The sequence below is a fragment of the Leucoraja erinacea genome, chromosome 34 (genome assembly GCF_028641065.1).
Source record: "Leucoraja erinacea ecotype New England chromosome 34, Leri_hhj_1, whole genome shotgun sequence".
Taxonomy (NCBI): domain Eukaryota; kingdom Metazoa; phylum Chordata; class Chondrichthyes; order Rajiformes; family Rajidae; genus Leucoraja; species Leucoraja erinaceus.
In genome coordinates, this window is record NC_073410.1 from 3,517,105 (window position 1) to 3,540,987 (window position 23,883).

Sequence of the window (23,883 nt, forward strand, 5' to 3'; positions counted from 1 at the left end):
TCTCCGGGATCTTCGCTTTCTTCCCTCATGCCGAAGGTATATAGGTTTGTAGGTTGATTGGCTTGGTATAACTAAATTGTCCCTAATGTGTGCAGGATAGTGTAAGTGTGCGGGGATTGCTGTTTCAGCACACTCAAAAGGCCAAAGAACCTTGTTCCACCCTTAATCTACACTGCAATCTAAATAAATGTTCTTGCTAGCACTGGTGCAAATTTGTCTGAGCTTGAAACATTTAATTCTAATAGCAGGAACATTAATTAATCAATGTATATGTGTTTGTACAGATTATGAAGATCTTGATTACATGCCTATCTAAATAGTACTTGCATAGTGTGAGAGTACTTGCCTCCACCATCTCTCAGGCACTATTTTCCATATCATCAACATCCCCAGATTCAGATTCAGATTCAATTTAATTGTCATTGTCAGTGTACAGTACAGAGACAACGAAATGCATTACAGCAAGGGATCCAAACACTGATCCCTGCAGCACACCATTGACTGCAGGCTTCCAATTGCACGACAAAAGCCTCCGTTATTATTCTCTGTTTCCTACCACCAAGCCGATTTTAGATCAAAATGGTGATGTTCCTCTGCATCCCACTGGATCTTACTTTTTGGTCAAGTGTCCAAAGGTTTCAAGCCCTCAATCCAGCATCAGTTCTTCAGCTAGGCATTTACCTGACCTATCTTGTCTAGTGTAATATGTAGCATCAAAATAAATCCTCTGCGTTCTTGCTTTTTAATCTGATACATAGCTTCTTTGATTCAAGTTATAGGATGTCACCCCTGATTTTACCAATTGGTGTTAGTACCAGTGTGAACTTCTCAGTAGTTCCCCACCTTATATAAAATCGCATGCAATCAGAATTCAGAATTGTCACTCTTGTTAAAAAAATCTTCACACAGTTATTTCTGTTTTACATAATTGGGGAAACTGACAGCAATGTAAACGACATGAATTGACACCATCAAAAAATGTGATCCACGATGTGTTTGTAATTTGTTCCTTCAACTGTACATGTTAATTCAGCTCCATCATGCAATCAGGCACCGTTATAACTTGTAGACATCACTGAAATACAAGAACATTTGTCATCTCCTTTGCAATTTTTTTTTAACAATTTATTTAACAATTAACCAAACTCGTAATTCTCTCTTGTCTGTTTCTGTGAGTAGCCATTTGCAATAGCTGGCAAATGCATCTTTTTAAACCGTTATTATATAATTATCTTATTAATTACCAAGATGTTCAACAGCCTGTTCTGCTTTATTTACTAAATCCAGTGAGGATTTATCTGGCAGCCATTGTGTTTCAATGTTAAGTGGATGTTGTGATTAATTTTCCCTGCTAGATTCTGGAAGTTTGGCATATCAAAGAGTGCAGAAAGTAGAATGCACTTCCCCAAGGCCCGTGCTCATCCTGGGACCACTGGTAGATGCTGTGAAAGACATGCTGGTCAAAGATTCCCCAGGAAAGTTCTGCAGATGTCCATTAGGTAAGTTTAATTTAATGTTAAGTTTTTAATGTTAATGTTTGGACGTCACTGAGCTTATTTGGGAGATTTATTGAAATATGAATAATTAATCACTGGGTTTTTTCTTGAAAAGATTATAGAAAAGAATTGTGAATGTTCAGGTAAGTGCATTATCTACCATTAACAATATCTTCTATTTCTAAACCTGTCTTGTCACCATCAAATATCAATGGAAGTTATAAAATAGGATACTTAGCTTCATAAACAGGAGGAAATTCTAAATTCATGTACAGGCAACCCCCATGTTACGGGGAGCGTTGCATTCCTAGAAAACTGCCTGTATCATGTTTTTATTCTCTCATTTGCACATTTAACTTTGTATTTAACTTTCCCTACCCGATTCTGGAAGTTTGGCAAACATAAATTTTGTATTCATTTCCTTTTTTTTGGATAAATTTCATCAGAGCTAATTTTTATTCCCAATCCCAGAATTTTTGGTTGTGATTTGTGAATTCCATAAGGATGAATTTTCCTTTTATTCCAATATCTCCAGGAATTAGTTATTGGATAGAATGGAGAACATTAGCAGTTTTGGATGAAAATTTGTCTGAAGGCTAAGCAGCTCCATGCATTAATTTTTCCTCACCTTTTCTATTCAGAGGTTATGAAAGCTTCTCAGCAGGCCATTGAACGAGGAGTAGCAGACTATCTCTTCATTGACTACAAGAGGAGAAGTGGACATTTTGATGTCACAACTGTGGCCTCCATTAAAGAAATAACGGAGAAGGTGGTTCTCTCTTCTCAATATTTATCTCCACATTTTGTTTGTTTGTGTTTCTGATTGATATTGTATTGTGCGTCATGCACTAAATTCAGATATTGTTGGTATCAGATATTGACTAAAAATAATATACGCACCAGGGCAATTTAGCTTATTTCCAATCTAAATTGAAAATTTAACTATGTTTGAATTGTGTATTTTATTACAGATGGAATTAGTCCAACTCTATATCCTTATAAAGGGAAAAATATATTCATAAGAATATAGAAAATCGTTAAAAAAAATATATATTTTTTATTTTTTCATTTTACCATTGCTTTTGGAAATTATGAGTTAGCCCATTATGATTCAGAGAATCCTGATAGACAAAACACAATAATAGTAATTTTAATTAGCTTTGAAGTTTTGGTATCAGTGTTCCATATATTATGTGGCCTCTATTTATACTTTCTGATATGATATTATTATCTTGCTATTCATCATTTGTCATCAATGTAGAACAATGCAGAACCACCACCTTGAACTTATGCATGGAGTTCAAGTTCAACATAGTCTGTATCTGACATGTGTCCCAAAGAACAGGTTTTTCTGAAATTTAAGCAAAATGCATGAACATGGCTGATCTTCTACCTCAATGTCACTTTCCTGCACTATCCCCAAATCCCTTCGTTCCTTTAATATTTTGAAATCCATCGACCTCTATTCTGAATGAATTTAATCTGTTTAGGTACTACACTGAAATGTCAACAAGGAGGTGTGTTCAGGTCTCTGTGCCTCAGACTCTCGGTGTGACCCATGGCTCATCTCTGTGTTGGCATTACATTTTGTCATGATCCTTTTCGTTAGCCACTGTCTTTTCCCCCTTTTTCCCAGGATAGAGGAGCCTGAAAGTAGGGGGCATAGGTTTATGGTGGGGAGGGGGTGAAGGGGATGGGGGATGGTTTGGAAATTTAAAAGAGACCCGAGAGGCAACTTTTTCACAGAAGATGGTGCATACATCAACCTATTTTCCTGGGGAAGTGGTGGAGAGGGGTACAATGACACAATTTTCAGACAGGTACATTGGGAAGAAAACTTTGGAGGAATATGGACCAGGCGCAAGCCAGTGGGACCAGCTCGACTCGGCAGCTTGGTCGGCATGGATGAGATGCTCGAATAGTGTTACTCTGTGCTTTGTAGTTTAATGACTGACTATGTAATTGTTTTTGTTAACTAACCTTTGACCATATTTGTAGGACTGCCACTGCTTGCTTGATATTGCGCCACATGCCATTGAGCGTCTACACCGAATTCACATCTATCCGATAGTCATTTTCATACGGTACAAAAACCTAAAGCAAATCAAGTGAGTAGATGCAATTCTTAAAGCTTAATGAGTAGCTCATTTGTGAGTACAGCATTCACGAAGTTTGCATGGAATAAAGAGAATAATACTTAAGGTTGTGTCAATGATTATTTGCTCCTGTGGAATGTCTATTAGAAAAGAAATTAAATTAATACATGGGAAGTTTATATGTCCTCCTAAGGCTGGGGTAATGTACTTGTTTACATAACGCAATTTACAGAGAATGCAATTTGCTGCTCGAGATAGTTTGGTCTGGTGTTTGATGGTCAGTACACTGTGTGATATTGGGTACAACGTATTAATGCAATGGATTGACAGTGATTGAAAAGCAGAGAAAATTGAACTGCCAGCAGCAATAGGTTGATAATGTGGTTTAAAGAATATTTTAGTATTTTGCTGTCAAGCTTTCTGGTCGCCTTGGGGCACTAATTTCCAAAGTACATGGAAGAATCTGGTGAATCCAGATTGGTTGCAAATACTCGTGGGTGAAATATTGTTTGACAAATGTGAGTATTTTCAAAGAGCAAAGGTTCAAGGCGAGCATGTTCCAGTCAAAAGTGGCAAAGATGCAGAGATTAGGGAATCTGGGATGACAAAAGTTATCAAAAGGTTCGATCAAGAAGGCAAGGCATTGGACATTGTCTAAAATGACTCTAGTAATGCATTTGACACGTCCTCCGCAAAGGCTGGTCCACAAATGGCTACTCACAGAAATAGACAAGAGATAATTACGAGTTAGGTTAATTGTTAAAGAAATCGTTTAAAAACATTGCAAAGGAGATGACAAATGTTCTTGCATTTCAGTGATGTCTACAAGTGGGATCCAAAACAATCAAACTAATGGGACCCAAAATTGGCTTGGTGATACGAGTCAGAGGGTAATGGTGGAAGGACACTTTTCCAATTGTAAACCTGTAACCAGTGAAATACTCTAGGGATAGGTATTGGGGCACTTGTTCTTTCGTCCGTTAATGACTTGAACCTGAGTTGGTAACTTTGTGGATTACATGAATATTGGTAGTGTTTTAGATTACGGACAAAGTTGTCTAAGGCTACAGCAGGATAGTCACCAGATGGAAAGTCAATCAAAACATTGCAGATGGAAGTTTATCCCGACAAGTATGAGTTAATACATTTTGGGAAATCAAATATGGTTTGGACATAGACAATAAATGGAAGCACGGTCCCTCAGATCCACATCAGCCAGTCTCCTCCCCATCCACAAGTCCAACCTCCGCAGTTTTGGGGACAGAGCCTTCTCCAGGGCAGCTCCCAGGCCCTGGAACTCCCTCCCCCAACTGATCCGCAATTCCGTGTCCCTCACCATCTTCCAGTCCCGCCTCAAGACCCATCTCTTCACCTCTGCCTATCCTTAGCCCCACATCCCCCTCCCTTTTCATCTGTGCATTAATTGCCTCATATTGTGTTTTGAATTGAATTCTGTCTTTACTTTGTGTACTAGTCATGTCTCTACTATTTATTTCATTGCCCTTACATGTTTTTCCTCTACCTGCTAAATTTTTGTAAGGTGTCCTTGAGACTCTTGAAAGGCACCCATAAATAAAATGTATTATTATTATTATTAAGCACACTATTGATGATCAGGGTCCAAGTCCATAGTTGCTTGAAAATGCCAAGCAGAACAATAGGATGAAGAAGGCATTTGTCATGCTTGTCTTCCAAGGTTGGGATATAGAATACAAAAGTTGGGAAATCATGTTGCAACCTTACAAAAATGCCTGTTAGATTGCACTGTGTGTGCTAGTTGATGCCAAACTGGAGCGGCTGTGGTTGTGCTGCAGAGAATGCAGAAGATATTCACCACACAGTTGCCTTGTGGGCTTGTTTTCCCTGGAGCAATGAAGGCTGATTAGCTGATAGAATATATAGCATGATGAGAGGTGTAGATATCATAATCTTTTACCCAGTATGTGTGCTGTGCGCCTCTAGAATAAAAGGGTATGGGGTTAAGGTGAGATGAATGAGTTTCAAAAGGAATTGGAAGGGTAGGATTTTCCACACAGAACATGGTTGACATCTGAATTGCATGTCAAAGGAGGTGAAGGAAACTGATACATTTGCTACATTTAAGGGGTATTTAGATTAACACTGAAATGGGCATGGCACAGAAGAGTACAGTCCTAGTGTTGCAAATAGGATTGGAGTCGATGAACAAAATGGTCTGCTGAAGGGCCTGTTTCTGTGCTGTCCGACTCTATGGCTAAAGAAAACATTCATGTCTTAGTTCTTTGTCATTGTTTAATGAAAATATAACGGCGGTATTTTATCCACAGAGAACAAAAGGATCCAATCTTTCTGCGAGACAAAGGTACACAAAAAAGACATTCCAAGGAACAGTTTGAGGCTGCTCAAAAGATTGAACAAGAATACAGCAAGTTTTTCACAGGTAAATGTCTGCTGTGACACTATTGATTTTTTCAAGTCAACAGTGTTTTATTGTCCTATGTCCCAGATAGAACAATGTAATTCTTACTTGCTGCAGCACTACGGAATATGTAAAGATAGTACACTGTAAACAGTATAATAAACGAGAGAAAAAAATGTTCAGTGTGTGTGTGTATATATACCCTCACACACTCACAGGTACACACACACAGGTATACACACACACAGGTATACACACACACACACACACAAACACACACACACACACACACACACACACACACACACACACACACATATATACACACATACACATATACACATGTATATATACACATGCACCCACGCACACATACGTACACACAAAAAACAAACAATACAGGTGCACAACCTTTTATCCGAAAGCCTTGGGACCAGACACTTGTCGGATTTCGGACATTTTCGGATTTCAGAATGGAAGATTTTTAGCGTAGATTAGGTAGGTAGCGCGGGCGGCTTGAAAAGTCTGGAGCAGCTGCCTCCTCCCCGGAGACCGGGAGAATCATTGCATAAATGTTAGTCAGTTAGTTTGGAGGGATTTTATGTGGTGGTGGTGGTGTAGGGGTGAAGGGGGAAACTTTAATTCTTAGTCCCCTACCTACCTGGTCGGCGACTCCCAACCTCGCGGAGCTGGGGGCTCCGTCCGGCCGCGGGCGGCGCCGGTTGTAGCTCCGACCCCGGCAACTCTACCCCTGGCTGCGAGGCGCTCCAAATCCAGTGCGGCCCACGGCCGGACGTCCCAGCTCCGAGAATGTCGGGAGTCGGCGGCGTCGCAGCGCTGGGATACCAGCGGGGAGCGAGCAATGCCTTACCGGGTCGCCGTGCGGCAAGCTCCGGAGCGCTGTGGCCGCCTTCTTCCAACATTCGCGGAGCGTCGCTGGATTTGGAGCCGCGGAGCTGGGGGCTCCGTCCGGCCGCGGGCGGCGCCGGTTGGAGCTCCGACCCCGGCAACTCTACCCCTGGCTGCGCGGCTCCAAATCCAGCGACGCTCCGCGATGTTGTGTGTCGGCGGCCACAGCGCTCCGGAGCTTGCTGCACGGCGACCCGGTAAGGCATTGCCCGCACCCCGCTGGTATCCCAGCGCTGCGACGCCGCCGACTCCCGACATTCGCGGAGCTGGGGCGTCCGGCTGCGGGCCGCGCTGGATTTGGAGCGCCTCGCAGCCAGGGGTAGAGTTGCCGGGGTCGGAGCTACAACCGGCGCCGCCCGCGGCCCTACCGGCCACAGCGCTGCGGAGCTTACTGCACGGCGACCCGGTAAGGCATTGACCGCTCCCCGCCTCTCCGACCAGGTAGGGGACTAAGAATTAAAGTTTACCCCTTCACCCCCCTTCACATAAAAGCCCTCCAAACTAACTGACTAACATTTAAGCAATGATTTACAGATGTTTAAGCGTCTCCCGGTCTCCAGGGAGGAGGCAGCCGCTACAGTAGTACAGACCTGGGTTGACCGTGGGTCGTTTTGGGTCAGGTTTGGCGCCAAACGCGAGCTTTGGTGCGCAGACGACATCTGGAAAAAATGGCCGGTTTTCGGAGCTTTTCGGTTTCTGGAACACCGGATAAAAGGTTGTGCACCTGTATAATAATAATATTGGTCCATTGGTTCAGAGGTTTTTTGAGGTTGTAGTGTTTAATAGCCTGATGGCTGTAGGGAAGAAGCTTTTCCTGAACCTGGAGGTACGGTTTTCAGGCTCCTGTACCTTCTTCTACGTTGCATTTGGAACACGGAAGGGGGGATGAGAAAGGGGGGGCTTTTCTGCAAATATTACTGTTGGTAGGTTAATGTGTTGGAAGGAACTGCAGATGCTGGTTTAAACCGAAGATAGACACAAAAAGCTGGAGTAACTCAGCGGATCAGAAAGCATCTCTGGAGAAAAGGAATAGGTAACCTTTGGGTCAAGACCCTTCTTCAGACTGAGTAGGTTAATGTAGGCCTGATAATGATAATCTATAAATCCTTCATAAAATTATAGTATCTTAATAATAAACCGCTTAAATTTGATTCATCAGTTGTTATCATCGTGTTTTACTAAACTCAAAATCCATTTTGGATATGTAGAAATCTCTTTAATGTGCTTCCAGAGTTCTGACATTTGTATTACAGACAAATAAATATATTGTGAGAATAGTTCAACTTTAGTACAATATCAATATCTCAATATCTTCAGAATTTTGTTATTCTGACATTAATTTATTCCAATATAGTGAGCTTGCGTGCTTGCTATTGGTAAAGTGGAATAAAATCCATGAAATATCCTGAAATAGCCATGAAAACCTTTCTTTGTAAAATGATAAAGCCCCACTCTGCCAGTTTAGTGTTGCATTTAATCATCTTCAAAGGCAATTCATGCTGTTATTGGCGCTCTTCAATCTACGAGTAACTTTCGACAATATTAAAGGTTTCTCCTTCCAACTGCAGTCATGGAACAAGTTTGACCTGTTAAAGACACAAAATGCCAGAGTAACTCAGCGGATCAGACAGCATCTGTGGAGGAAAAGGATAGGTGTTGTTTTGGGTCCCAATTCGAAATGTTACCCATCCTTTTCCTCCGGAGATGCTGCTTGACCCACTGAGTTACTCCAGCACCATGTGACAATCTTTGGTACAGACCAAAAATAAGCCCAAATCACAAATGGACAGAAAATCTGCGGGTCTTTGTTTCTACACTAAGTTTGACCTGTTGCTTGGTTTTGCTCTCCACTAACAATGCAGTAACACTAGATGGCACTGCCCAATGCATTTCTCTGGTGAATTGTCAGCTGTGGTCAATGGCTACGGAAGAAAAACTATAAATCTAAAATTCCGATTGCCTTTGAGATTAATGTTGATTATCAGACACCCTTTGTAACTAACTGGGTGTTTTATAAACTGGTTGTTTGATAATGGCTTACACTAGTTTGAGCAATAAAAGAGAAAAGTTGTCAAAGGTTACAGTAGAGGGATGTCCCCATGTTGTGACAGGGTTCTGTTCCTGAGAATTGTTCATAACCCAGAGTTTAAGCCAGAAATGAATGAATGAAATCAGTGTGTGGGAATGGTTCACAAAGATAGCTGTGACAAGAGGGACAAATGCAGGAAGAGAGGCTGCTTTATGTTATTTTAAGTTTACACCATGTTATCCATCTGTAACAAAAAGTAATTTCCTATCGGAAACGTCACAATCCCAGGGGGAGGGAGAGAATTCAATATTTACCCCAAGTAATAAAGCACATGTTGTTGGATACCAAATGCTAGTTCCCTAGGTTTGCCCTTTTGAATGAATGATACATTTTCGTTTTAGCTTATCCCTTTATATCCTTTTAGTTTAAGTGAGGTAGATCCTTTTAGTATGACATAACAGAACAATTCTATGCTATGTAACTAATGTGTTTATACTTCAATTTGAATTCACATATATCTTTTGTATGGAGGAAAATACCTTGTAAGAAAGGTCTGTAAATAAGCTGTAAGTAATGCAAACATTGATGATTCAATATTGGGAAGGCCCTGCAGCAATAGAAAATCCTTTAACTAAATTGACTGTGTACAAAGCTTCCAAGATTATTATGGGAAATACATATTCTATACGTTTGGATGCTTTTTTCCTCCTTTGTCTTTTTACTTCTGGGAGAAAGACTGATGCAGAATATACAGTAGAGGGTCATAAGGTCATGTCATAGGAGTAGAGTGAGGCCATTCAGCCCATCAAGTCTATGCCATTCAATCGTAGCTGATCTTTCTCCCTCCTAACCCCATTCTCCTGCCTTCTCCCCATAACCCCTGACAGTCATACTAATCAAGAATCTATCTATCTCTGCCTTAAAAAATATCCATTGATTATATGTAGACAAAAATGCTGGAGAAACTCAGCGGGTGAGGCAGCATCTATGCAGCGAAAGAAATAGGCGACGTTTCGGGTCGAAACCCTTCTTCGGAAGGATGTGAGGGTGGGGAGCAGGAAGAAGAAAGGAAGAGGCAGAGACAGTGGGCTAAGGGTGAGCTGGGAAGGGGAGGGGAAAGAAGGAGAAAGCAGGGACTACCTGAAATTGGTGAAGTCGATGTTCATACCGCTGGGGGTGTAAACTACATGGTTTATATGTAATTATAGATGAATGTCTTTGTGGACTTATCTTGGATAGAGTTTATCCATCTTGGCACCATTTTATATTATGGGCTACACCAACAGAAAATTATTCACCTGTACATTTAGCTGGGCTACACGGCTTGTCAGAGTTTGGACTGTAGCCAGTTTTGGACCCATGTATTTCATCAAGAATATACAATAGGTTTTAAAAATAACCAAATGTGATCACTGGGTGGTAGGTATATGGAATCAGCTGCCGGAGGAAGCAGTTGAGGCAAGTAATGTAACAATATTTAGAAACACATTTGGACAGGTACATGAATAGGAAAGGCTTAGCGGGGATAAGGGCCAATCGTGGACAGATGGGCTAGAATAGATGGAACATCTTAGTCGGCATGGGCAAGTTGGGCTGAAGGGCCTGTTTCCATGCAGAACAACAGTACGGCTCTATGAACTATTTGGATGAACACAATATCAGGCCACCCCCTTTAGCATTGTTGAATTCATCTGCTTCTCTGGGAGAGGTAAACTGGTTTTCTGGTACCCAGAGCCTGCAAACAGAGCAAACATAGGAAAAAAATTGAGAGTTATGAAAAGAAAGCTAATTATTTTGGTTTCAAAATCTAGACTACATCAAACCCAGTATTGTTGCTTATTGTATTGTTTATTTTCTATTGTAGCACACCCTTCACATATATTCTCGATATAGGAACAAAGTTTATCATGTTCAGCATAGTTATTGTGGGCCAAAGGGCATGTTCCTATGCTGTATTTTTTATATACTATGTGCTCTGTGCAAGTCTATATTGAGGAAATTATGTTTCATTGACAGGATTATAAGACTAGCAGCAATAAAAGATAGATTTTGGGTATGCTTCCAGAAATTCCCTAGTTTGCACATTTAATTTACAAATTAATTAAAGAGAATCCTACACTTTTAAACTTTTCTCTTTACCTGTCAATGTATTTTCTCTTTTTGCAGGCATCGTCCAAGGAGGTACTCTGCCCTACATTTGCACTCAAATCATGACGATTGTTGATCAAGAACAGAACAAAGTCCTTTGGATTCCAGCTGGAACTCTCTAGGGCCTCAGTTTGGCAGCTCACACTCGTGTTGGTGTAGACGATTGCTTTGTTGAGCTTGGATTACAACTGGCCTGAAGATTGCGGATTACACAGAAGAGACAGCATGATGAAAGGAGTAATGAGGTGCAGGAAAGGTTTTCAGCATGGGAATGTTGGGCAAATGCTGTTAAGTAGTCCTGACATCTACTGTACTGCAATACAACGAAAAACCCTTCAAATTGGATTTTTACAGGACTGATTTTAAAATATATATTTTATTCTGCCTTCTTGACCCAGCACACTAATAAAAGTTGGAAAAGTGATGTTGCAACTAAAACTTAGAAAGACACGTTTACAAGTAATGTTTCCTGATTATTTGTTTTAAATATTTACTTGAATGTTTTTATTTTTGTTGTCTTACTCTCCATACTTTGGATAAGCCGGCTCTTTTGAATGAGGTTTGTGCATGTGAATGGGCAAGTTTACCTGGTTACATGTAATTAGCCCTGAGGTTCTACAAACAGGTTAAACTTTATAGAATTGGTACAGTGTGTTCTTGTAGTTGGGGAATGGTATAGTGACTGGTACTGTTTGGAGTGAGTTATGAAATTTGTGTGCACTCTCTTGAAGGGCAGACCACTGCATTTGCTGTTTAAGAAGGAACTGCAGATGCTGGAAAATCGAAGGTAGACAAAAATGCTGGAGAAACTCAGTTGGTGCAGCAGCATCTATGGAGCGAAGGAAATAGGCAACGTTTCGGGCCGAAACCCTTCTGAAGAGTTTCTCCAGCATTTTTGTCTACCACTGCATTTGCTTCTGTTTTTATTGTCTGTCAAATATATTTTTCTGCATGGATCTTGATATGTAAACAGCATAATGTATCTGATCATATTGTATAAACTAATACCTTAATTGTTGGGCCTAATATTGTGTAGCAATGGAGTAATGAACTTTTGGCTAGGCCTAGCATGCTGATACGACACTTTCTAAAAGCTGTAAATATTGAAGAAACTCATCGGTGCAATTTTGCAAGTTATGTTGAGCTTTTTTTTTAAAAAAAGAAAAAAATCTGTGTGTGTAGCAGTCAAATAGATTTATTTAACTTGAAGAAAATATTTCCCTTGGATGATTCGTCTAAGTAAATGTAGTTATAAGGCACAGTAAATAATTGTAGTGTTGCCACTGTCTGGAAAGCAGTCATTGAATCTGCAATGCTTATGGATGTTTTTTTGTCATATATTGTGCCAAATTGTCAACATTTGTTTCCTCTGTTTTCATGTTGCACTTGTGAATCCATGTGTGCCTAACACAGGATTGCTCTTGGTCCTCCAGTTTGTCTCATGTTTTTAGGTAGTTCACTGCTGTACCTACTGTCTTCAATGCAAATGAATCATTAAAGAAACACAAGACTGTTCCTCATATTTCAATAATTCTCTGGCGCATGATGGCCTTTCAGACATTCCTCAAAACGCATAAACTGCTTACATTTGCATACTGTAATGAAAAGGGACGGTTTCTTGCATACTGTGTCAAAAAGCAAAGTATTGCATTTTACCAATTGGATTTAAAAGGTTACAAAGATATTAAGGCATCAAATATAATTTTGGCAAGTTGTTCACTTGATTCACATCCTGCAGGAGAGGTAGAACAACTTATTTATTATTTTCTGTAATAACTTGTTCTGGCAGTGAAGAAGCCTCCCTTTCACGAGTAAAGCATTTTGTCGCATTTGGTTCGGATTTGAATTTTGGCTCCGTGTACGTGTCCAAACTCACTGATACAGTGACTCGATCCCCATGCATCTACTGCCAATGTAAGTTATTGCAGGACACAGTCAGAGTGTGATATAGATGGTACAAGGTGAACAGGTACTGATATTTTTATTCTGCGCTAAAAGATTACTTTGTATCAAATGTAAAGCAATTGATTAGTACAAGAATAAAGGTTAATTTCTGATATTCGTTGTGTGTCTTTTCATGTACCCAATAGATAACAGAGTGAAATGTTTGAAGCATAACACGGACTTGTAAAAGCTAATGATGAATTTTACCCAAGGAACAACAGGAACACCATTATCTTGATTTAGGTGTGTGTGTGCGTGTGTCCCATAACTTGTGGATGGTATGGATCAGAATGGATGAAATGGACCAGGATGACAACATTAATTACCAGTGGACATAGCTTTAAGGTGAGAGGGGCAAAGTTTAAAGGAGATGTGTGAGGCAAGTTTTTTTTCACCCAGAGGTTTGGTGAGTGCTTGGAGCATGCTGACAGGGGTGGGGGTTGAGGCAGAGATAAGACTTTCGAGGGGATTTATCGCAGTCGCTGCCTCAAAAAGGCTGGTAGTATCATCAAAGATCCACATCATCCTGGCCACACACTCATCTCCCTGCTACCTTTAGGTAGAATGTACAGGAGCCTGAAGACTGCAACAACCAGGTTCAGGAATAGCTACTTTCCCACAGCCATCAGGCTATTAAACCTGGCTCGGACAAAACTCTGATTATTAATAACCCATTATCTGTTATTTGCACTTTATCAGTTTATTTATTCATGTGTGTATATATTTATATTATGGTATATGGACACACTGATCTGTTTTGTAGTAAATGCCTACTATGTTCTGTGTGCTGAAGCAAAGCAAGAATTTCATGTCCTATCAGGGACACATGACAATAAACTCACTTGAACTTGGGTAGGTAAATGGATATGCATGGAATGGAGTAATGTGGGTAGATAAGAGTTGATCTTGGCATCGTGATTGGCACACACACACTTTGTGGGCCAAAGAGCCGCTTCTTATGCTGCACTGTTCTATGTTCTAAAATGTTGCAGGTATGTAGAGTGTGATTTTAAAAGTCATCAATGCGTTGATTATTAATTAACTTGCATACACAGAAGTTTTTTTATAATGAAAATTATTTTCTTCCATTTTTTAATAGAAATTACCCACATTTACGAAACATCCATTTTTGATTAAAATATCCCCACTGAGAATGTCCAGTCAAAACTATCTGAACATGAAGAAGAAATATTTAACATTGGGTATACAACAACATGATGCATTATTTAAATGTATACATAATCAGTCGATAGTAAGCTGGACTGGTGATCACATGTATGCTCCCAGTCATTTCTTTCCAATAGATGATCAGAGTAGAAGACAGAAAAAAGGAATGTGCAGGAGAAGGGAGAAGGGGGGGAGAGGTGATGGACATAAGTATGAGTACAGTCAATAGAAAAAATAAAAGTTGGGAGGCAATCTCCATAAAGTGCTAAAGTTTAACCATTTTTAAAAAACTTTTTAATGTAGACTTTTGAAGCGAGTAAATAATAATATTCCTAGCTGTATTCATTCAAACTGATTAACTGAAGCTTGTTTCTTGCTGTTAAACTGCCCTTCTATTTTCTTATTTCTAAATTGCATAGATCACAGGCAAGATGGAACAAGTGCAACTTTGGATTAATTTGACCTTCAAGTAACCGCATGTTCCCTCTGAGAATTGAAAGCAAAACTTCCAATTATAACTTAGTGTTGATTTTCCTGAGGTGTTACAAATCTATGCTCTTCGGGATAGCAAGTACCCACTGTTCTTACAAAAATAGTGAGAAAGAAAAATTGAAGAAAATTGGGCAGATGAACATTGGTGAACGAAGACAAGAGAAAATTTCAAGTGCTATATATTTCATTTTCTTGTGCAAAATTAGGTTTGTGGACTTGTTTAAATGCAAAACATTGCTTCACAAAGCTGCAAAATATGTCTTAGAGGCACAGATGAATAAAGAGTTAGCCAAGATGGTGTTCAAAATCTAATTTGTGACATCTACGTTTTTGTGTATCTGCAATTAATACACAGTAATCAGCTTTAGCTAACTGGAAATGTACGTACAGAAGAATGCACATTAACATCAGAAGATAACACATTTAGTGCTCGAAAGAGAAGAGGCTGATACATAATTTTCCAGAGGAATATTTGCATCACGGCTTAATCTATGGAATTAAAGATGTGAGCAATTTGATTTAAAAAAAAGGAATAATCTTCACCTCAAAGGTTGAAAATTGATGACAGTTTACAAACAAATCGGTTTTCAGACTCCACCTCACCCCATCCAAGAGTCAATCAAATCGGCACCATTTGCTACGTAGAGCTTCAGTTGCAAAGCATAATTGATTGAAGAATGTGTGTGCAGAAAACAGAAAGTAAGATTAGACTTTCAGAACTCATTTGTGGAGAGAAATATGTACAGAAATGTATGTTTCAGGAAGAAGTTCAAATTGCAAATAGTCAAAATTACAATTTATATTACAATTTCCAAGTAAAGAATTGAATTCTGATTACCCACCTACTTTAGAAATAATGATCTGCCTTTGTAAGGAAATAAAGGACCTGCTTTGTGCTTTCAATATTTTCTCCTTCCATGGAGCAGGATATTACTAAATTTAATTCTGGAACTAATGATAAAATTGATAATGTTCCTTATTTTTGTAACATTCTGGCTATTTAGGTATCGAGCTAAATTGTAGATGTTTCTGTGGAAAATTGGTTAGTTTGTTTGCATGCTCATGAGTTTTGTAGCAATGCAGAAGATCAATTTAACTATCAACCATTTAACCTCCCGATGTCCAGTCAAAACTTAGATTAATACATGGTCCCTTTAATAATGGGCCTATGTAATTGATACCCGATAATATAATTTTATTTTTTTCACTCAACATTTATTGACAAGACAAAGTACACATACAAACAAGATAGATAATATAATTATTAAGAGAACATATTCATAATAACATCCCACATTTGTTACAGAACTAATGTGGGGCCAGATATAACATTGATTCGAGGAGCGAGGACATAGGTTGAATCGAGGACATAGGTTTGTGAAGGGGAAAAGATTTAATAGGAATCTGAGGGGTACCATTTTCACACAACGGGTGGTGGGTGTATGGAACGAACTGCCAGACGAGGTGGTTGAGGCAGGGACTATCTTAATGTTTAAGAAATATTAGACGGGTACATGGATAGGACAGGTTTGGAGGGATATGGGGCAAGCGCAGGCAGGTGGGACCAGAGTAGCTGGGACATGTTTGCCAGTGCAGGCAAGTTGGACCGAAGGGCCTGTTTCCACGCTGTATGACTCTATGGTTACAGATGCCCCATGGGGGGAATAGGTTCCATTACTACCAATTGTCCGCTATAACCGACTTAAGGGATTCGCCCCAATTACCTAGCAGTGACACTCCATGAAACAAGTTGCATTCAAATACAGAGTTCTTTTTAAACATCTAAAAATGTGTTTCTTTTACTGCAAACTAAAAATACTGAAGGTTGTTTGTTACATTGTTTAACAGAGTGTCATTGCATAAGTGTCGACTGAAGCAACCGGCTGTCGATGTCTATGGCCTCTCGCGGTGTAACTGTTAGCCTGTGTTCTTAAAGGGACAGTGGTGTTTGATTACTGTGGAGCACACCATCCACTGTAACCAAAATACATTGTAAAGTGGTCCGTAATAACAAAGTAAGCCTGTATTTTTGTCTGTTGGCCTCTTGACTTCAATGACTGGGAATCTTCTGAACTGGATTGATTAGTGGGAGAGTATAGGACCAGTGGTCACAGCCTCAGAATAAAAGGGTGTTCCTTTAGAATAGAGATGAGGAGGAATTTCTTTAGTCAGAGGGTGGTGAATCTGGAATTCATTGCCATAGAAGACTGTGGAGGCCAGATCAATGGATATTTTTAAGCCATAGATAGATGCTTGATTAGTACAGGTGTCTCAGATTATTGGGAGTAGGTTAATTCTCGGGATGGCGAGATATGATTCTCTCATATGCTGAAAGAATGGAGCAGCTGGGCTTGTACACTCTGGAGTGTACAAGCCCAGAGTACACTTAGAAGAATGAGAGGGGATCTCATTGAAACATATAAGATTGTTAAGGGCTTGGACACGCTAGAGGCAGGAAACATGTTCCCGATGTTGGGGGAGTCCAGAACCAGGTGCCACAGTTTAAGAATAAGGACTAAGCCATTTAGAACGGAGATGAGGAAACACTTTTTCTCACACAGAGAGTTGTGAGTCTGGAATTCTCAGCCTCAGAGGGCGGTGGGGGCAGGTTCTCTGGATGCTTTCAAGAGAGAGCTAGATAGGGCTCTTAAAAATAGCGGATATGGGGAGAAGGCAGGAATGGGGTACTGATTGGGGATGATCAGCCATGATCACATTGATTGGCGGTGCTGGCTCGAGGGGCCAAATGGCATACTCCTGCACCTATTGTCTATTTTCTAGGCAGGAGAATTTGGTTTGGAGGGAGAGATAGATCAACCATGATTGAACGGCAGAGTAGACTTGATGAGCCAAATGGCCTAATTCTGCTGCTATCGCTTACGAACATAATTCCTATGGGTTACCTCTGCCAGGAACAACAGTGCACACTTTTTTATTTTTTTACTCTGTAAAGGTATGTAATATTAATATTTGCTTTTGTCCAAAAAATGAAAAGTAAAAATAAAAATAATCTAGCCAGGACTTCAGAACCACAAAATGTATGCGTACACCCTGCATTTCATCAATACCGATGCATGATTTATACCCATGTATTAACTGCTTCCCAAAAAAAGTAGGCAGAAATGTGAATATGATTAAATGAAATACTTTTGCAGTAACAGCTTTGGGAATTGAATATGTGAGCTGAATTATAATGTAAATATATTCAACATTTCATAAGCCATTAATAGCACATTATTTTATCATTTGAGATGGTGGAGCCACAATATAAGACCCTATCATTTTAGGTGAACATTACTTAATCATTCGACCGAGGTACCAGTGTTCAAACTGGTAATAGTATCATTCCCCACCAGTGGTTTCCAAAGTGGGTGGCACTGCCCCCTAGGGGCTGTGGGATAACCCAGAGGGGGTGCTAAGAGGCAAGAGGATAGCATTGGGACAATGGGGGTCAGTATGCCATGTGTTCCACTGACCTTTCTAAAAGTGCACACTGTTTTGCTAAATAGTATTTCTTGGAACATCTCAAGGTTGGAAAACTGTTAACACTTCATTAAGCTCATCCATCATATTGAGAAATTACTGAATACTGGAGCAGTTACGAAATGTGGTGACAGGACTCTAGCTAAATGACGATCAGACTTTGAAAAGTTGGTATCACTGGATCAAGTTCATCGATTTCGTTAAACTAAAAAGTTGTAATTAGATTTTGAATAAATGTGCAATTAATTTTTACTGCTTTGAATGTTATTGTGTTGTTATCTTCTTTTGTGGGTTGTTCAAACTGCTATTCTGAATATGTGTTGGGTAGGGTTGGAGGGGGTGCCAGGGATGGTTTCTGGAGCCAAGGGGGCAGAGGGGTGAAAAGGTTTGGGAACCACAATGCTAACAAACAAAGGAGAATCTCACCAATGTCTTGGATATCAATAGTTTTGTATTATTTAGTGCAATCGATAAATATAGTTTTCTTTAGTCTGTTTAATTCAGACAAACATTTTCATTGGGAAACCTTTGGGGAGGACACATTTTTTAATTGGATTGCATTAAAGATTGATTTAAAGATTGAATCAATGTTGAGAACTGATCAATTTGTGGAACCAGACAGATGAGATTCCACTGGCTGGTTTGACCATATCAACATTGTTAGTTTCAACTTACAGTGTGTTTAAGAAGGAACTGCAGATGCTGGAGAATCGAAGGTTACACAAAAAAGCTGGAGAAACTCAGCGGGTGCAGCAGCATCTATGGAGTGAAGGAAATAGGCAACGTTTCGGGCCGAAACCCTTCTTCAGACAGTGTGACCCTGTTCGCTTCTGACTCCACCTGTGTTTACATTAAGTACAAACCTTCATAACCAATTCTCCAAATCAATTATAAATAACTGAACTGCTACTTCACAACTGACCCAATGGATATATGGATCAGGTAGACAAAATTGCTGGAGAAACTAAGCGGATGCGGCAGCATCTATGGAGCGAAGGAAATAGGCAACGTTTCGTCCCGAAACCCTTCTTCAGGCTGATCTACGGATATATGAATAAGAAGGGTGCAAAGAGCTAAATACAGGCAAATGGGACTTGCCTAGTGTGCCAAACACAGCAGGGATAAGATGGACCGAAGGGCCTATTTTCATGGTGTACAGGATCATTACTGAACCCTAAAAGCAATGGACAAAGGGACCAGTAAAAGTGGGTTAACCTACTTAGTGCTATTTAATAGAACTGCTTTTAGTTAAAAGCTATAAATGCCAAAAAGACCTAAATAATACCATGGAGAAATAAAGTTAAAAGGAAAATAACTGCTAATTAGGTCATCCTGTTAATTGAAGCTGTTGATATGCCCAGCCCGACTAAAAAAAAAGTTTAGTGTGAAGAAAAATGTAAAAAGACTGAATTATATATTTAGTAGAGTATAGAATTACAGCATGGAAACAGGGTCTTTGGCCAGCTGGTTCCTCGACAACCATTTATCACCCCATCGCACTAATTCTATGATATCCCACGTTTTGATCCACTCTCTCCAAATTAGAGGCAATTTCTATTTTACAGAGTTCAATTGACCTACGAACCCGCACGTCTCTGGGATACGGGAGGAGACTGGAGCACCCGGAGGAAACACACAGTCACAGGGAGAACATGCAAAAACCACACAAACAGCACCCAGTCAGGATCGAACCCGGGTCTGGTGTGCCGTGTTGTGCCGCAAGACATTATAGTTAACATAACTAAAACTATATCGCCAAATAGTAGAAATATAAATATATAGGAATAATGGTGTTCATTGAACAGGTTCTCCATAGCTATAGGAAATAATATTGCAAGGGGTAGTTTAAACTGTGAATTACATAATCACTTTCCTATTCCACTTCAACCAACAGAGCAAAGGATTCTGCATTTCAAGAACCCAGGTTTACCCAGATATATCCATGATCATCGTTTTTATGTTGAGAGACTGATGCTCGCAAACTGAGAATAATTTTACGCTAGTAATTATAGGAAACTGAGGCTGCCATTAAAGTGACACGAATAATTGGTGTGCAGTTGGACTGTTAAGTGAAATTAAAACTGGACATTGCCTGAGGCCCACCAGTGCGTTTTTCCGATCGTATCTCCGTCCGCACTGGGGCCTTAACATCATGGAGCTGGCAGTCTCTTTGTTAGGGATTGACTTTGGGAGCTCCAACCGCAGGTGCTTCGACCGCGCCAATCGCCCCATTGCGGGAGCTTCGATCGCCAACTGCGCCAACTGCGGATGGTCCGCTTGCCCCGACCGCGGGAGAAAAGCAGGAAGAAGTTAAAAGTTGTTTGCCTTCCTTCACAGTGGGGAATGTAAGGTCTCTGAAAGACAAGATGGACGTGCTACCTGCGCTGGTGGGGAACTTGGAGGGAGTGTCGGTATTTGCGAGGACATCGCGCCATGAGAACATCCCGGAGTCTTTCTGACCGTTCGGGCGGACAGGGACTGCAGAGAGAGTGACAGTGGTCGGTACAACTCAGGTCACATCGCGGTGAAGGAGCGTGTGTGTGGCCCTGACATTGGACTGATGGCTGTAGGTCTCCGCTTATGCTGTGTGCCCTGGGGATTCTCACATGCGGCTGTGCGGCTGTTTATGTTTAATCTTTATATAGTTTTGTATCTTGTTGCTTTTTGGGTAATACTGTATGGTAAATCAAATTTCACTGCACCCCGGTACATGTGTCAATAAAAGACCATGGAACCATTGAACCAATATAATAAACCCTCTTTGATAGACACTATATTATTTATATATTTTTGATTTTGTTGTGTATTATGGTGTCAATGGAATATTATATTTACATGGCTGTTGTGCTGCTGCAAGTAAGAATGTCTTTGTTCTGTTTCGGGACATTTCACAATAAAACACACAATACACAATACAATTTATTTGTCACTTGAACCTCATAGAGGCTCAAATGAAATGTTGTTTCTGCAGTCATACACAAATAAAAAAAGACCCAAGACACAACACAATTTACACAGACATCCATCACAGCGCATCTCTTCCTCGCTGTGATGGAAGGTAAAAAAACTTATCTCTCCCCTGCACTCCCCATTCCCCCCCCCCCCCTCACTTGACTTGCATTATGCATTAAGCTATGTGTCTTGTCGCTTTAGTTATTCTGCTAATTATTATTGACGCAGTTCTTTCAAGTTAGGTTAATATGCTTGGGAAAATTACAAAATATTCATGCATGGGAATATGTCTGAGTCCAAAAATGGAACATTAATTTTATGTGATGGAATATAGGCTCCAAAGAGGTCACAAATTTCACACTTCTGGCACTGTTCTGGTCTTATTTGAAACTGGGACAATGAAATTACAATTAACACCTGATCCAAAAAAGCTGTTCCCAGGTTTCTTTCAGTATAATTTTATTCTAAACAAGGCTTAAAGTGAGAGAAGAAAAAATGTCATAGGAACCCGAGTGGCAACGTTTCCACACACAGGGTGGTGGGTTTATGGAACGAGCTGTCAGATGAAGTAGTTCAGGCAGGTACAATAATATTAAAAATACATTTCGATAGGTACGTGGATAGGAGAGGTTTGGCTCAATATGGGCCAAAAGCAGGCAAATGGGACTTGCTTAGATGGGGCATCTTCATCAACATGGACATGTTGGGCCAAAGGGCCTGTTTCCCTGACTAAGAAAAAAAGTATTATAGTAAAGACCTGTTTGGAGGTAGACAAAAGTGCTGGAGAAACTCAGCGGGTGCAGCAGCATCTATGGAGTGAAGGAAATAGGCAGCGTTTCAGGCCAAAATCGTTCTTCAGACTGTGGAGTATGTGCGTACTCCCTGTGACCATGTGGATTTTCTCCAAGATCTTCGGTTTCCTCCCATACTCCCAATGACGTACAGGTATGTAGGTTAATTGGCTTGGTGTATGTGTAAATTGTCCCTAGTGTGTGTGTAGGATAGTGTTAATGTGCAGGGGATCGCTGGTCGGTGCGGACTGGGTGGGCCAAAGGGCCTTTCTCCGTGCTGTATCTCTAAACTAAACAGAACTCGAGGAAAGGGTAAGAAATCAAGCTAAATAATTCCATGCAATGGAAAGTTAGCTAGCATTAATACTTGTGAAACTTTATCCCTGAAGAAGAAGGGTAGACTTAGAACAATGTTTGATGACCGAGGAGGCAGGTCAACAATTTGATTTTCATCAGAGGAACTGAGTCTTCACATGCTCAATCATTGACTTTCAGTGCCTGCGATGGGGTCAAGGAAAGAGCGTTCACGTCACGGCCCTGTTTCCACCACAAGAAGCGACATTGTACGCAGATGCCGAGAAGTGTCTTCAGCTCTGACGGGACAACTTCTAATCTTGTGTGTGGACTCGATAAGAAGAAGAAGTGCCTGAGATGTGGGTTGGCAGCAATTAAAACGAATAACATTGCTGAGAATATTTATTCTTGAAGTGAGAAGATGTAACTCTGCTTTGTTTATACTTACTGAGCAAATACAACTTCACACCATGCAATTTACTTCCGTGGCAGGTCCAGGAAACAAGATGCCTTTTCCACAAACCCAACAAATGCAATCAATCAACCTTTATTGTCATCTTGCAAGCAACAGTTGTACAGTGCAAAATGAAAAGACGTTTCCCAGTGAATAGCGGAGCATCGCACATGAAATTTGAAACATTTCACACATAATAACACTAAAAACAATCCAGTCCCTGATGGAACAGTATAAATAGTTAAAAGCAAGTAAAACACAATGTTAAAATACAATAAACCAATCATAAAAATGTCCGGGGCAGCTGATTTGAGTGGCCAGTGCCAGTTATTAAAGTGTCCGTGCCAGCCGCAGAATCAAGTGACTGTGAATACAGAGTGACTGTTTAGCAGCCTCACAGCCTGTGGTAGGAAGCTTATTGTTGTTGCATGGCCAACACCAGCATTCCAACTCTAACCTCTGTACCAATTTGCGTGTAAATTATCATAAGCAACCCGGCCCCTCTAGTATTACACTGAGTATGAATCTTTATCAAATCAAATGGCATCATTAAAGTTAAATCTTTAATTTTGCTCTCAACCAACAAAATCTGAATGGAGATCCTGCCCCCTTTCTAGAGCTAATTTTCTTCCTGTTTTCTGTCTAACTGTGACATGCAAATCATTAATTATTTGGGTTAATTGATGGGTACTTAAGACTTTGGAACTACTTAATTCTGCCCATTGACGTCTGATTGGGGTTAAGGTTTGTTAACAGGTGCTCATGTTCCTCGTTATGTAGTCAGTGGGAAAGGGAGTAGTTGTTTGTTGAGCAATCTAGGAAAAGAAGCAAGCTGCTGGAAATCCTGATTGACAGGTTTTCTTTCCCTGTATTGGACTGAAGTACTTCAAAAACAACAAACAAGCTGCTCTATGAACACTGTTTAAGAAGGAACTGCAGATGCTGGAAAATCAAAGGTAGACAAAAATGCTGGAGAAACTCAGTGGGCGAGGCAGCATCTATGGATTTAAGAGAGAGTTAGATAGAGTCTAGGGGCTGGTTGAATCAAGGAATATGGGAAGAAGGCAGGCACGGGTTATTGATTGAGGACAATCAGCCATGATCACAATGGTGGTGCTGGCTCGAAGGGCCGATTGGCCTCCTCCTGCACCTATGTTCTATGTTTCTATGTAGCGAAGGAAATAGGCAACGTTTTGGGCAGAGACCCTTCTTCTGACTGATTTGTGTGAA

At 40.4% G+C, this 23,883-nt stretch overlaps 1 protein-coding gene across 7 annotated transcripts in view; it reads left to right on the forward strand.

Moving 5' to 3' along the window:
• Positions 1-13,133, forward strand: part of dlg5a (discs, large homolog 5a (Drosophila)) — a 104,409-nt gene extending 91,276 nt beyond the window's left edge. For all 7 annotated transcript variants that reach the window (XM_055661672.1, XM_055661674.1, XM_055661673.1 and 4 more), the window contains 5 exons: positions 1,356-1,499; positions 2,138-2,265; positions 3,495-3,604; positions 5,899-6,011; positions 11,095-13,133. In XM_055661672.1, coding sequence (XP_055517647.1) covers positions 1,356-1,499; positions 2,138-2,265; positions 3,495-3,604; positions 5,899-6,011; positions 11,095-11,198 — 599 coding nt within the window. In that variant the 3' untranslated portion in view covers positions 11,199-13,133. The remainder of the gene's footprint in view (positions 1-1,355; positions 1,500-2,137; positions 2,266-3,494; positions 3,605-5,898; positions 6,012-11,094) is intronic.
• Positions 13,134-23,883: the final 10,750 nt, after the last annotated feature.